We start from the raw sequence: 14,432 nt of genomic DNA, 5'->3' as shown, positions 1-14,432 counted from the left end.
GGGTGTCTAAACAACTGAGAAGCAGTCAGAAGAAAGTGCTGGGAGGATTTAAATCAAACAAACAAAATGGTTTACAAGTTTCCAAGCAGACCTACACAACTGAAAGTTGGTGCCACATGGTGGCAGACTCAACTTGTTGGAGCTTGAAGATGCCTTTACGCAGCATGAATAGAGCAGGGAAGACGAAAAGCCTGGATAGGTTCTCCCCTGTCCCCTCCCTCTGCCCCCCAAGTTAACACCAGCTAGTCCTGGGAACTGGTTACCAGCACTTGGCCAAAAGTCTCTGTCTTACCGGGCCATGCCCCAACAGTTCAGCATTTGCTTTGTCTGAAGAATTTCCTCTGGTTTGCAATAAACACAAAAGCTTGCCATAAATACACAGTTCAGCAAAAATGGTGTTGCTGCGCTTGTGATGGTGCTTCTCCATCTTCAGAAACACCGATTTTGTGGGAAATTCAAATTCTCCCAAGTAAAGTTATCCTTTCACTTATCAGATAGACCAAAATATCTATTTAAGCAAAAACAAGAATATCCAAAGGTCCATAAATCAAAAGAATAACGAGGAAAAAAAAAAAAAAAAAGCACATTAAGCCCTTTTTTTTTTTTTTAAGTAAATCATATAATTTGGGACCTCAGTGAATCATTTGGAATGCTTGAGTTTAATACTGCCACAGTCACAAAAGTGGAATAAAAAAAATTAACAAATAATGAACAAGCCCAGAGACACAGATAAAAGCAAAATGTGCTTTTGAAATTGGTAGACAGATACCCAGCCACACATTCTCTATACGCAAATCACAGACTCTGTATGTAAAACTACATGTCTCTCTCTGTGGGTTCAAGAACTTCTATGCATTATTTTTCAGGCTGAAAAAAAAAAAGACTGCAGCGAAAAAAGTTGCGGATTTCAGTAAAAAAAATACATACAGTAGGGAGCTTTTATAAGCCACCTGGAACTGCCTGTCTATTCCTGGAAGCTCCTTTTGGTGGTAGACCTCATACATGCCATACATCTGACCAGCAAACCCAAGCGTTTCTCTCCTCCCCTTTCCCCACTACACTACTTCTGAAGAAAATTAAAGTGTTACATGCCAACATGCTTCTTGTTAAACTGATTAAAGCGTATAGAGAAGCTGTTACTTTTCAGTGAATAAGAAGTTGTGTTAGTTAATGAGAGTAGCTGAAGAGGGAGATGTAAAAAGATGTAAGACACTCAAAAATCCAGCATTTTCACGAGTGCCAATCCTTTCTGCTAAAGTAAATAGTCATTTGGGATAGGCAAATGGGCGGGTAAGAAATAAGAAGCAGAATCTTAATTTTGGATAGAGTCCCAAATACAGTGTTGTTGGTTCTGTTCTCATATCCAAAGGGAAGTCAAGCTCTGTAATTCCACGTTGCTTTTGACATTTTTGCCTGTGAGAGGCTCTCAATCGCAGAGTAAGAACTGATATAATGGTATCAGAGAAAAGAAAGCAGTTGTTTCAGGGATGTTGAAAGAAAGTACAGAGTATCGCCTGCCTGTACAACAAATGGCAGATAGAATGCTTCTCATGGTACACAGAGGTCTGGAAGAGGTAGGACTGCTGCTGCCACCTCACAGTTGGCTCCTGAAGCTTCCCATGTAAATCTCTGCTTGGTCTGTCAATGTTTTCTACATCCAAAGCCTTGGACCCAAGACGACGAGTTGCAGCTCACAAATGGAGACAAAGCCCAGTGCCAACTCCATGGCAGCCCTTGGATCTGCCCTCTCAATTCTCCCTCACCAGACTCAGCACCTGCATGCCAACTGCCATGCAGCAATCCGGCTGCATGCTGGTAGCCTTTGGTGGAGGCCTGTCAGCCAAAGCCTGCTCTGAAGAACCCAAAGCTGGCAACCTGGAATGAGCTTCTAAGCTGATGGGTTGCACAGAATCTTCAGAAATCAGAAGAAAGACAGAGCATAGAAAGATTGTATTTCCACTGAGCCAGGCATTACTCTCTACTCTTATTATTCCCTGTTGTTCTAGTACCTGGAAATACAAAAATTGATTGAGTCTTAATTGTGAGAAATAAAAACATACATCAGTTTCAGACATAATATTAAAAAAAACTCTTTTTTAGATTAACGCCTGCCATAAAAACATGGGTAAAGAGACATCCACGTGCTCGGCTGGTGCTGCTGGAGCTCTCAAATACAGGGGAGAGGAAGAGAAGGAGGGAAAGTCATCAGTGATTTTCCAAGGCACGCTTGCTTTTGATGAAAATGTTATGTGTATTCAGGAAGAGACTGAGGAGGTAATCAAATATGGTTATCTCAAAATCATTACAATCGGGTAGATTTTGGAGCCTGAGTTGTTTGTTGGAACCTACCCCTAAAGTCCCAGCAGTTGAAATAGAACAGATGTGTAAAATAACAGGAAAAAAATCCAGATCTGTTGTGACAAATTCTTAACCAATTTTTTTGGAAAGATTTAAAATAACACAGTTTGTGTTGCGTCGGCTGTGATCCTGTTGACGTCTGTGCTCATTGCCCAGCACTTTCATATACATAAAATTAGAGGTATTTTTGGTGGAAGGAAGCATGGTCAGTGTATCTGATTGGTAAAATTACTTAAAATCACATTTCGACAGTAACTTCCAACTGCCCTAGAGCACGAGTTAATGAGATCACATGGAAACATATTGCGAACCAGGAAACATATTTTATACAAGACCAAAACAGTGGAAAAAATGTTAAATACACAACGTAGTGGGGCTCCGTTTTGTACACTTCACCTTTCTTGTTTGTGTTAGCACACAGGAATGCTGGGTGCCTTCTGACTGACTACAACAAAGCGCATAAGGGCGGCTCTCTGCAACAGAAAGATAAAAGCGTGTTTGGTCAAACTCTCGCACTGTTGCCCTTGAAGTCTTTGGCAAAAAATAGCCAGACACAAAAGCCAATGTCCTGTCATTCTGACAAACTCAAATTCCTTTATACCTTTGGAAGAAGAATGCAAAAAAAAAAAACAACACAACTTTTAAAATACGTAGAAGGCTCTGAGAGATTTGCTGGGACTGAAAAGTATCCACCCCAGTGCTCACTTCCAGGTGGCTCCAGCAGACCCAGTGGGATGGCCACATTTCCCAGTTCTGAACTGGGCCAAAGCCCTGCAAGGATCTTAGACAGTGCCGAGAAGAGAAGAGAAGATCAGGAGTGATGAGGAAGGGTAAGGACAGCATTACACAGAATCACAGAGTGAACCTTAGAATGGCTTGGGTTGGAAGGCACCTCAAGGATCGTCTAGTTCCAACTCCTCTGTTGCATACAGGCTTGCCAGCCACTAGATCAAGTACTAGATCAGATTGCCCAGGGTCCCATCCAGCCTGCCCTTGAACATCTCCAGGGACAGGACATCCACAACCTCTCTGGACAGCCTGTTCTCTGGAGAAAAATGTGTCTGGCAATGCTAAGAGCCAAGGACACTGCAGCTGTGTGTCCACTTCTTTAGTGCACAGTCCTCTTATGATGAACAAATATGACAAGAATTATCAGCTTCCAGATGAAGTTTTCTTCTTTAAACAAAAAATGGAAGGGAAGGAAAGATAAAAGAAAACCAGTGTCCAACACAGATTGGCAAGAAGCTTTCAGATAAAGTTTCAGATGAAGTAAATGCTGAAACAATGTGTAGAAGAACCACATTCCTATTCTGTTTGTATTCACAGTCTATAACAAACAAAATAATGGGAACATCTCTTAGTCCTGCAACAAAAATGTGTTTGGACATGATGAACCACTGAAGTAAAACCTCAGTTTGATGGAACCAAATTGACCTAGCGCCTGACAAAATTCTGAATACCCCTGAATATCCTATTTCCACACTGGCTGGACTGGGGACCGTTCTCATTCACAACCACCATACAATCAACTCTTGGAAAGGCCTTTTAATCTTTCAAGGATTTACTCATGGTCGTGCCATACCAACAACAGAGGCAGCATCACGATAAACATCTAAATGGAATGAGTCAGTGGGAAGATTTGACAGGTAGCAGATACAGGAAGGGGAAGGAGGAAAGAAAAGAATACAATAAAGGTATTAGCAGGATTGTCCTCCAAGCTGGGGTTGCTTACCTCATGTAGGATGTAGGAGACAGAGACTTTGGTTTGGCCCACTGGTACGGATGCTGTGGCACAGACAAGTACTGCTCGCAGAAGTTTCCTTTCCTGATATGCTGAAAGCTAGAGAAGTCTTCTGGTGACAAGTCGGCAGTCGGCGATATGGTCCCATGATCCTCGCCAGCCGGTTCAGTTTTGAGAGTCATGGACGGGGTGTGGTCAATGGCAGTCTTCCTTGACTTGATGGGGATCCCATCATTCATATCTATCGTGCTGTCGGTGGTGAGAGCATTTATGGCAGCCACAATGGCAGAGCTGGTGTACTGGTTGGTGTTTCCTAGCCACGTCTCATCCGTAACACTCACTCGCGGTGAGTTCTGTGGCGAAGGCGTGGGGGAGTGATGCGGTGAGTAGGAGGCCTGCCGGCCATTGAGGCTGTACTTTCTCTTGTTGCAGGGAGACGGAGGCCTGGAGCTGCGAGCCCCCAGCCAGTTCTCCTCTGTGATGCTCGTCCTGGGAGATGTCGATGGCGAGTGCCTTGGAGAATTGAGCAAAGTGCAGGCCACCATGCCGCGCTGGTACCCCTCCTCTGTGTCAGTGGTCTTTGGAGAGACGCACGGGGACTGCCACGGAGAGGTCTGGGGTGAAGTGTATGGATACGAGTAGTTGGACTCGTAGGAAGACGCTTCAGAGTTGCAGCTTCTGGAAGACAAGCTACTAGCTGGGCTCAGGCAGGACGGGTCTCTGTATGCCTCAAGGTTTGGTAAGTTCAAAGTGGCAGTGGAAGGTGATCGCTTGGCATTTGGGATGGCCTCTTCCACCTCATCATGGAAAAACTGATTGTTGTTATGATGCAGTCCCATGTAAGAAGTGATTTCGATTCTGGGGCTCTCCAGAGCTGGAGCTCCGTTAGGTCTGATGTTTGGAGGCAGGTAATAGTCGGAGGCCCCGCTGTCAATGTGTCCTCCGTATCCAGAAGGATGATTTGTTGATGGAACAACTGAAATGATGGGATTTGATGTCTGAAGGCCATGACATGGAGTTGACAATGAGGAATGCGCCACATTTAGAGGCAAGCCAGCATTTACGTTTGAAGATGTATAATTATAGTGTTCTGGAAAACAAACAAACAAACAAAAAAGAATGATATGAAGCGCTGTACATAAATACTCACTTAATAACATACCAAGCTGGAATGGAGGGACATGACAAAACACACAAGAGCACAGCACTGCTTGACAACCCAGCAGCAATAAGGGAGAAACTGACAACTGCATCTTTGAATGTCCTACTAATTGAGCAGCACAAGACAAGCTGTCTTGGGAGGAGAATTTACATGGACTGAGGTTGTCTCAAAGACAAATATGTAAACCTTCAGAGCAAAGAAGGGTGCGTCGGCATTCAGGGGCAGCAGTGCTGCCCAAGAGATGTGCTTTTACATAAGCCAGCTTTATTCCCTCACTGAAAAGCTGGAATACACAAAAAGCACAGAAAAAAAAGCAAAAAAAAGAAAAAAAAAGAAAAAAAAGAAAAAAAAAAAAGCAGAGGCGGGTTACAATGAAGTCCGTGATGAAACGCATTCTACTAAAAAAATTATACACAACTGAAATTTCCATTACAGCGAGTTTCCAACCGGTTCCAGTTAACCAGTTTTTGGAACAAGACGGATCTATTGACCTGCTCTGGTTTCTGGGACCACTTATCCTCCCACCCAGCTGACAGAGACCAGGTAAAAGATAAATGTGGATGTCTTGCTACTCTGCGACAGATGAAATTCCACTGAAACTGCTGGTTCTTGCAGATGCCACACTTAAATGCTGCCAGGAGCACGCTCTGGGCCAACTGTCCAACTGTGTAACAGCTCTGAATGCGTTAAAGCGATAGCACCATCGCTGTGGAAAACCTGAAAAGTGAGATCACATCACAGACTTGTGCCAATCCAGCACAGGGGACCAGCCAGATCTCTGCATGCCTCCGTATCTGCTGTGCAGATCAAAGTTGGTCCTTAAGGATCGTCCTTGCTTCAGCCCCCCACCGGCCTGCTGGCAGCCCACCATCAGCATGTGCCAGCTCCTCTCCCCTGCCCTGAGGCCTCATACAGGTCACTCTCTGCTTCCCAGGGACACCAGTAGGCTGTGCCTGGGCAGGTGGGCAGCTCTCAGTATACTCTGACTGATACTTGAGCCAGAGCCCCTCAGGCTGGTATCTCTTGCCATGCCAGCAAACCCTTTCTGTCAAGGATGAGGGCTGCTGAATCTGGGGGTTGGGTAATGCTGTTCTGTAGGTCTGTAGGTAGCAGGCTGGAAATAATCCCAGCTGCAGCTCCCCCTGGGTTAGTCCTGGCAGTGGCACTTCCCCACATGACAGAGGGAAACTCTGTGTCCCCCAGCCAGAGCTGGCCTCCATGAAGAACTGGGCCTTGTCCCCCGTGGGAGGCAAGCTCCTGGTGGAGACCGCTGCCCACCTTCCCTGTGCAGAGGGCAAAGCTCTGCTAATTATCACAGCTGTTATTCCCAACAAGAAATGCTCCCAGGAGCGCTGCGGATGCAAACGAGCCTCCAAGATGGTTATGCCAGCCAGCACAGTCAGCTATTCCCTTTCTTTGTTTATCAGCTCAGCCCTCTCTGGTGTCATCCTCCAGCTATCCTGTGATCGCATTTCCCACTGGCAACGAATCCAAGACAAACAGCACTTACAAAAAATTAATGTGCTTTAGCAGTTTCACAGCTGCTCTGTGATGTTCCAGCTGATTTACACCAGGTCAGGTAATATTTACAAACAATGAGAAACAACATATTTTCAACTCACTTTCTACTCTGCCATCAGAAACCAGTCACTTAGTGAGGAGCCAGAACATGCCACAAATAAAGCTGGAACGTTCAAAACATGATAGAGCTTCACATGTTATTTAAACTATGAAACTATGGAACAAGAGGTGCTCCTTTGACAAGGTTCCTCTGACTGCAGTGGTCAGGTGAGACAGAAGTCCACCTAGGGGACTGGAGACCACTCTTTCTGAAATGAGTCACCTTTTCTTGCCGCCTTACTGCATGGCAGCACCGCTCACAGCCACCACAAACACCACCACCTCCTTGTCATTCTTAATGAGGAAAAAACACTGAAGCAATCAGACCCTTGCTGTTCCAGAAAGGAACTCAGAGAAGGGGTCTAAGCAAGGCAGTTTCAGCCCCTTTCTGCTTTCTCTGGCTTCAGAGGAAGGCACCTCACCAGCTACTGGGATGCTGCCTGGCTCCTCCTGGAAACATCCCTGCATTGCTCTACTGCACAACTGGTCCCCAGCATGCAGTCAGACACAGCAAGCAGATGCTCTGTGCCCACCAGGTGGGCTTCATATATCTGCTGCCTGCAGCATCAGCGTCTTAGTTATTGCAATTAATAAATAAATAGACAGTGATCACTATTACCTGAATGATAGGTATGGCATATCAGAAAATCTAATGCATAGCTAAGGTAAAAATCAGACACTGAAGTCTTCTGGAGATCTGCAGCCCAGGCCAAACAAGCAATGTGTAGAAAGTATGCCCAACAAATATAAAAGCCCAAAAGCAAGATCTAGGAACAAGACCAAGTCCTTGGTTTGTTAGCTAAAAACCACCAGCCACAATTTCTGAAAAAGCATGTTCCCGTCCTCAGTTTATGTTTTCACAAAGCACATGGAGCACACACAGTCAGCAGTCTTAACACACTGATGTTTTTCTCACCACGAAAAACCTCTGCACAAAAGCGAGTAAGACGCACGGAAATGAAATGCCTGTCTCAAGTGGGAAGTGGCCATAAAGGCACAAAGCTGCGGCACATAAAGCAGCAGCCCATGAGCAGCAGGGTGTTTTGGCAGCACCAATAGGGATGAAAAGAAGGTAAAGTTTTAGCACGGATGGTCTCTGCTGTAACCATGACCCTGACCCATGCCGCTCATGGGCATTAACTTGAGCTACTTTCTACAAAGACATTTTCAATAGTTGAGCCTAACATCCCAAGCCAAACACCAGCATCAGGCCGGCTAGTGCAAGTCCACAGTAATTTTGTTGCCACCATGCCCATACTTGCACTAGGTTTAACTAGGACAAGAAACAGGATTCCTCCATTTGTAAGCACATCTTCACGTGTTACATTTCACTTCGTGACAACGTAAAAAAAAAAAAAAAAAAAAAAAAGAAAGGAAAAAAAAAGAAAAAAAAAACAGATTTTTCTCTAGTTAATTCCACAGAGCATAGGCTTTATTCCTTTCTATAATTAACAGGCTGATCCTACAAATCACTGGGCACCATCACAGTTCTTATTTATACTCTTTAAATAGGAGTGCTTAACACCCTCAGTTCTAAGGGGCTTCAGAGAAGCAGAGGGCTGTGTTACACTGCAATACATTGAGTTGCATCTCGTTCTGTGCTGAAATTCATGCTTTCAGCACTGCCTCTTCTCACCAGGACTTTGACACTTCATCTGTCCAGACTCCTGCTCTTTCTAGGTGCATAATTCCTAGGAAATTACATCTGTAATGCCTGGTGTGACGCTTTCAAAACCTCGTTTTCTAAAACTGAGAAGCTCCATACAACAGGAATCTGAAGGCTTGCTGGAGCGCGGAGTGACAGGAGAGCACTGTGCACAGCTGTGTCCTATACACGGGCAAGGATGTGAGAACCTGCCTCGATTTAAAGACAAAAGTTCTGCTGAACTGAGAAACTGAGACGGCATCAAATCGCCTGCTTACACATGAGCTTTTTAGGGTGGCCAGCTAGCACTGCAACTGTGACAGCCGGTCTCGGACCAGGAAACGACGACAGCTTTCTGCGTGCGTCCGTTCTGGGCTCACTCACCTCGTTTCTACTTCAAGTACTGCTGAAAGTCACAGAACAGCAGCCGCGCAGAGGCTTGGCAGCGGCGACCCGCGACAAATCCAGGACCGTTATTTTGGTTTACAGATGACCTTCAGGCAACCCCGAGCCCAACCCGCTCCAGCTCACGGCGGGGAGGCTGTGAGCGGGCCCCGCGCTTCTATCTGCCGCCCCGCATCCGCAAATCCCCGCGCCCGGCAGCCTGCGAGGACAGCTCGGTCGCAACCTCAGAAAAACTCCGGGTGTTTGAAGAGCTCCGAACAACCCCGGAGTTTAAAAAATTCCTCTCCAGCCACCTCCCGCGCGGTTCCCATCCGAGTCACAAGGGCACCGAAAGAGAAAGCGTCAGACGGCCGCGGGCACGATTCAGTTCGGCTCGCTTTCTTCCCGGCTGCGCGGGGCACCCCGCCGCTCCCCCCTCCCCTCCGGCCCGCACACGCAGACTTCGTTCGGGAAGGACCCCCTCGAAGAGCCGCCCCGCCCCGCCCCGTCCCGGCACGTCCCTGCCGGGACCGGCTGCCGCAGCATCCCTCCCTTCGGCGACGCTGCCCTCGCCGCCCCTCGCCGTGACCCACCTCCGCCTCCTCCCTCATCGCTGTGCTTGAACTCGAAGAGAAAATCAAAATCAAACTCCTGCTCGGCCTCCACGCCGGTCATGCCTTCCGCAGCCCGCGACGACACCCGCCCCGTTCCGGCACCCTGCTGCCGTCGCACGGGGACACCTGCTGCTGCGGCTGGGCTCTCGCTCCGCGGCGCTGGGCTGGGCGGCCGGCACGGCGGCCCGAGCTGCGGCAGAGGTAATGTGAGCCCTGCCCGACGGGCGGCCTCGGATCTCGCTATCGCCGCCGCCGCCGCCTCTGATCCGCCTCCCTCGCTTTGTTGATGTTTCCGGGTCGATGCAAACCACCCCCCTCCTACTCCCCCCCCTTCGGCGTCGTGCGCTCCCGGCGCGGTTCGCACGCCGTGGCAACCCCCCCCCCCCTCCCCCCGAGCCCTCCCTGCGCCGGCACCGAGGGCAGCGGGGAGGCGGACAGTTTCACCTGTGGCCGCCCGAAGAAACGGCCATCGCCGCAGGTGCCAAGCCGCGGGGAGCCGCGGAGCAGCTGCCCCGGAGCAGCGGCGGGATACGCTCCGCTGCACGAAGCCCGGCTCCTTCCTCCGAGGGTCCCACCGCTCCTCGTCTGCGAACCGGGAGGCTCCAAGCTTGGCTTATTATTATAATTTTTTAATCTTACTTCGTTGCAGCACCCACTAGTGCCAACTGCGATAAAAAGTGCGGCGTAGCAGTTCCCCACGCGTGCCGCGGACGGACGCGTCTCCGGGCCGAAGGGGACCCGCGGGGCCTTGCAAATGGCCCCCCGCAAATGCCCCCCCCGCAAACGGCCCCCTGTAAATGGCCCCTCGCAAATGGCCCCCGCGGCGGTGCGACGCTGCCCCGACCCTCAGCACTCTGCTGCTCGCGGGGGCTGAGGCCAGCCGGGCAGGAGGACAGGAGGACGCAGCGTCCACTTGTGTTCAGAAACACTCGCCAGTTAGAGCCCGTTCTGAAGGCTCCGATGTACAAACGACCTCCCCGACCTAGCAGCCGGGGCTCGCTGCCGCTGTGGAGCTCGCAGGATTTAAGGCCAAATTTCAAAAGGAATAGTTTTTAAAGCAGTTATGGAAACGGTATTCCCTTAATAAACCGAGGGAATACCATTTTCCAGGCTCATGGCTGAAATCTCCACTACAAAGTGCCAGGAAAACACACTTTTTTTCCATCCGAGCCTCTCGTGCTTTTTCCCCTTCCCGCAGGGCCGGGCCGTACCGCAGCCCAAACGCGCCTCAGGCGGCTCGACGGCAGCCGGAGCTCACCGATGGGCAGCACAGGGACCTCGGGGGAAGGCATATAGGCTGGGACAGAAGCGGGAGGTCGTCGGGCGGGCCGGGCCCAGGCGCCAGGCGCCACTTCCCCACGCGCTCGGTGAGTCACCCGAGTGTGCAAAAGCCTCGGCAGCAGCGGAGCTCCTCCGCGTGGAGCTGCCGGCTCTGCGGGGCCGCGCTCCTTCGGGATGCGGAGCCGGGGAAGGGGGACGTTACGCGCCACCCGCGCACGGCCTCGGCCTGACAGCGCGGACAGCCCGTGCCGCCCTGCCCGCATGTGGTACCTGCACGTCGGTGACTTGTGCCACGCCGTGTACGGACCGTCTGACGGCCGGCACCGTTGCCGTCAGTAAAATGTTTTGATTGGCGCCTTTCCCCTGGGGGAAGATGAAAGGTGCACAGAGAGGTGGAATGAAAGCGATGTGTCGGATGTGGGAACAGAAGGAAAGGTTAAGGCGTCGCTTAAAAAAAAAAACAAACAAAAAACATTAATGCCATTCAAGTGGGCAGAGCGAAAGGAGCGAGCCTGAAACGCAGCCCCCAGGCGTCCCCGTGGTGAACCTGGACGGCCCCAACGCCTCCGGGCGCAGAGCAGCCCCACCCCGCAGGCCCGATGGAGGGCACGCAGCATTAAGCCCCGGCCGTATGCTGGGCTCCGCACCCCGCAGCGTCCTAGGAAAAGAGTGGGGTTTGTGGAGCCGTGCCCGCTCCTTCCGCTGAGACCTTCTGTTTGAGTTCCTTCCCAAACTGATGTCAAATTGCCCGTTTTCTTTGACTGTCATCACTTGGCTACCAAGAGGGACCTCGTTTTGCAAGCAGCGATCTTGACCTGTGGGGTTCCCTGACGCGTTTCCTGCATCGGGACACAGCTTTTGGCCTCATTCTCTCAGTCTCTTACAAAATACATCCACGTGGCAGAAAGTTACCGAGGAGGGCTGCTGACATTTTAACACGGGCATCAGAATTGCCAGAGGACTAAAGAGGGGGAACCTCTTTGACAGAAGACTTCACTACGTGCATAGCGTGAGCTGTGTACTTCCCACACGGGGGGACATTCGCTGCCTAAAATCTCGAGTGCAGCCCTCGGGGTTCCGGGGGAGGCGGGGGGGGGGGGGGGGGGGGGGGGGCAAAGGAGACAACAGCCAACGCCATTGAGTTAAAACAGTCATTAACCTTCTTCTGAAAATGTGCCCGCCTGCTTCAAAATTGGGGCTGCAGCTTCTGCCGCGCTCGTAGCTTTGGCATAGGCAGGGTCCCGAAAGGAACCCCTGCAGTGAAAACTTCCACTTTAAAAAAAATAAAAAAAAAAAAGAAAGAAAAAAAGAAGAAGAAAAAAGAAAAAGTAAAAAATAAAGAAATAAAAAGAGGGGTCGTGAGTGTCTGTGCAGCTCCCTGGGACCAATCCGGGGAAGAGCCGCACTGTCCCCCAGCCAAGCTGTGGGATAAACCCCTCGCGCTTGGACGCTTCCCAGCCCCAACTTCTTCCCAGCTTTCAGTCCCATAGGAGCGGAGGCGGCACCGGGTCGGGTCGGAGGCGGACCCGAGATCCCGGCAGCCCGGGGTGCGGCCCGAACCCTCTGGTGTCGAGGCGATGCGCAGGGAGCGTTTGCAGGATCCCCGGCGGCCTCCCCGCTCTGGCTCGAAAAGGCGACGTGCGAAAGCGTCGCCAGTGCGGTGCTGGGTAACGATGTTCCGGGGAGAGAAAAATGTTCCGACTGGCACAGGAGGTCGCAGCCGGTTCCCGCACCGGCGGAACGCTGCCCCTGGCACCGAGACATCCAGTCCGAACGAGAAACGACCGACAAAACCTTTCCCTAGCCCCACGCCCTCGTCCTTTCTCTCTAAAAACTTTGCCGGCGTGTTTGCAGCGCGCTCTTTGCAGCGGGGTTACAGCGGGGCACCGCGAGTGGCAGCTCGGAGCCAGGGCAGCGAGAACGGCTCTCCGCGGGGCCGGGACAACCGTGTCGGCGGGGCCGGAGAGTGCCGCGGTGAGATGGGGAGGGCTCGGCGCTAGCGCGGCGCTGGCCCGGGCCCCTCTCGTGGGCGGCTACCTACCGATCCCTGAATGAGAGCTGCGGTTACAGAGCACGTTCTGCCCTCCACCAAAGCGATGAGATCCGAGACTGCGGGGTGTTCCCCGGTCGTTCTCCCCCCTCCCCCCGATCGGACTCAGCACTCCCTGCGCCGTCCCCCGAGCCGGGATCGGAGCCGGGTCCCGCGGGAGGCTCGCGGGAGCGGCGGCGCGGCCGAGCCGGCGCCGTGCGAGAGGCGAAGGAGACACCTATTGGCAAGCGGCCGCCGGCGAACCTGCGGCCGGCCGCGGGGAAACACCGGGGGACACCACCGTCCGCCCGCCCGCCCTCCCGCCCGTCGCGCGTTACCTTCCTCCGCCGCCTTCATGGTGCTGCCGAGCAGGCGGGCTCCGTGCTGCGGGGCCGCCGGCGGCCTCTTTCTCCCGCTGGCTGCTGGATCCCGCGACGGCGGCGCGGCGGAGGCCGGCGGGGCAGCGCTTGGCATCCACCCGGCGGGACGGCGGAGCCCCGGCGCCTCGTCCTGGCCGCCCCCGGCCCCTCGGCGCCCGCCCGCGCCCGCGCCCCCCGCCCGCCTTCACGCCCCGGGGGCAGGGGCCGCGCCGCCCCCGACGCGGGAGCCGCAGCCGCGAAGGCACGGGAGCTCACCGCCACCGCCCCCCCGGGGCCGGGGCATGGAGGGGAGGGCGGTGTGCGTGGGGACTGGGAGGCACTGCCCGCGCCGGGGCGGCGGGGCCGGCGGGCGCCGCTCGGCTGCCGGGTGCCGCAGGAGGGGACGGGGCGAGCGGGCGAGCGGAGCGGGGAAGTCTCGCTCTGACGCAGGGCTGCGCGCCCGGCGCCGCCTTTTTAAAGCTGGAAAACACCCCCCACATCCCTTCCCCTCCCGGCCCCTCTCCCCGCCCCGGGATCGTGATGTCAGCCGGGCCTCGGCCCCGCCGCCGGCGGGCGGCCAGCGGGAGGCGGGCACCGGCGGGCACCGACGGCCCCGGCGGCCCCCCGTCCCCCGCCCGGTGCCACCGCCCGCGGGTCCCCGGGGCCCTTCTGGGGGAGCGAGCGCGTCGGGATCGCGGGAGTGGGGAGAGAGAGCCGGGGAGTCGCGGGAGTGGGGAGAGAGGGAGACGGGGGTGGGGAAGGGGGGGGGGGGGGGGAAAGGCGGCCCTGCATGCTGAAATCATTATGTAAAAAATCGCAGGCTTCCCCCGCTGTGGAAATTTGGAAAAGAGCATCAACTGGCAGGCAAGAGAGAGGAAAATCCCATTCTGTTAAATTACTAACAGACCCCGTGGACTCGGTTTCAGTCGCTTCGGATTTATTCTGATTATTTTATTTATTATTATTCTGTAAATATCTCAGCAACGCAGTTGCATCTCATCACTTCATAGCGGGGGAAAGAGAGGCTTCCAGCCCGCAGCGGCTCCTCCTCCCGTCTCCCGCCTCCGGGATGCCCCGGCTGCCCCGACGGGCGCGCCGCTCCCGCTCCATCCTCCCTCTGCCCCACAGCTGGCAGGGCCGGGCCATTTTCCTGTTGGGATTAAACGGCGGATAGAGTGGAGTTGGGGTGGTTTGGAGCGTATCTGGCATAAAAAAATAAAATCATAAATCTCGTGCATG

The 14,432-nt window shown here is 52.9% G+C and overlaps 1 protein-coding gene across 7 annotated transcripts in view; it reads right to left on the bottom strand.

Annotated features, from left to right (window-relative positions):
* Positions 1-13,330, bottom strand: part of NFATC1 (nuclear factor of activated T cells 1) — a 114,612-nt gene extending 101,282 nt beyond the window's left edge. For 6 of the 7 annotated variants that reach the window (XM_048939060.1, XM_048939062.1, XM_048939065.1 and 3 more), the window contains exons 1-2: positions 13,173-13,330; positions 4,091-5,189 (exon numbers count right to left, since the gene is read on the bottom strand). In XM_048939060.1, the coding sequence (XP_048795017.1) occupies positions 4,091-5,189; positions 13,173-13,308 (1,235 nt within the window). In that variant the 5' untranslated portion in view covers positions 13,309-13,330. Of the gene's footprint in view, positions 1-4,090; positions 5,190-9,503; positions 9,791-13,172 lie in introns of those variants that run through there. The other variant, XM_048939061.1, reaches the window with a different exon arrangement.
* Between the last annotated feature and the right edge of the window lie 1,102 nt (positions 13,331-14,432).

The sequence above is a fragment of the Lagopus muta genome, chromosome 3, assembly GCF_023343835.1.
Source record: "Lagopus muta isolate bLagMut1 chromosome 3, bLagMut1 primary, whole genome shotgun sequence".
In the NCBI taxonomy this organism is placed as follows: Eukaryota; Metazoa; Chordata; class Aves; order Galliformes; family Phasianidae; genus Lagopus; species Lagopus muta.
The sequence above is the reverse complement of the archived record's forward strand: the minus strand, read 5'-3'. Positions and strand labels throughout refer to the sequence as shown.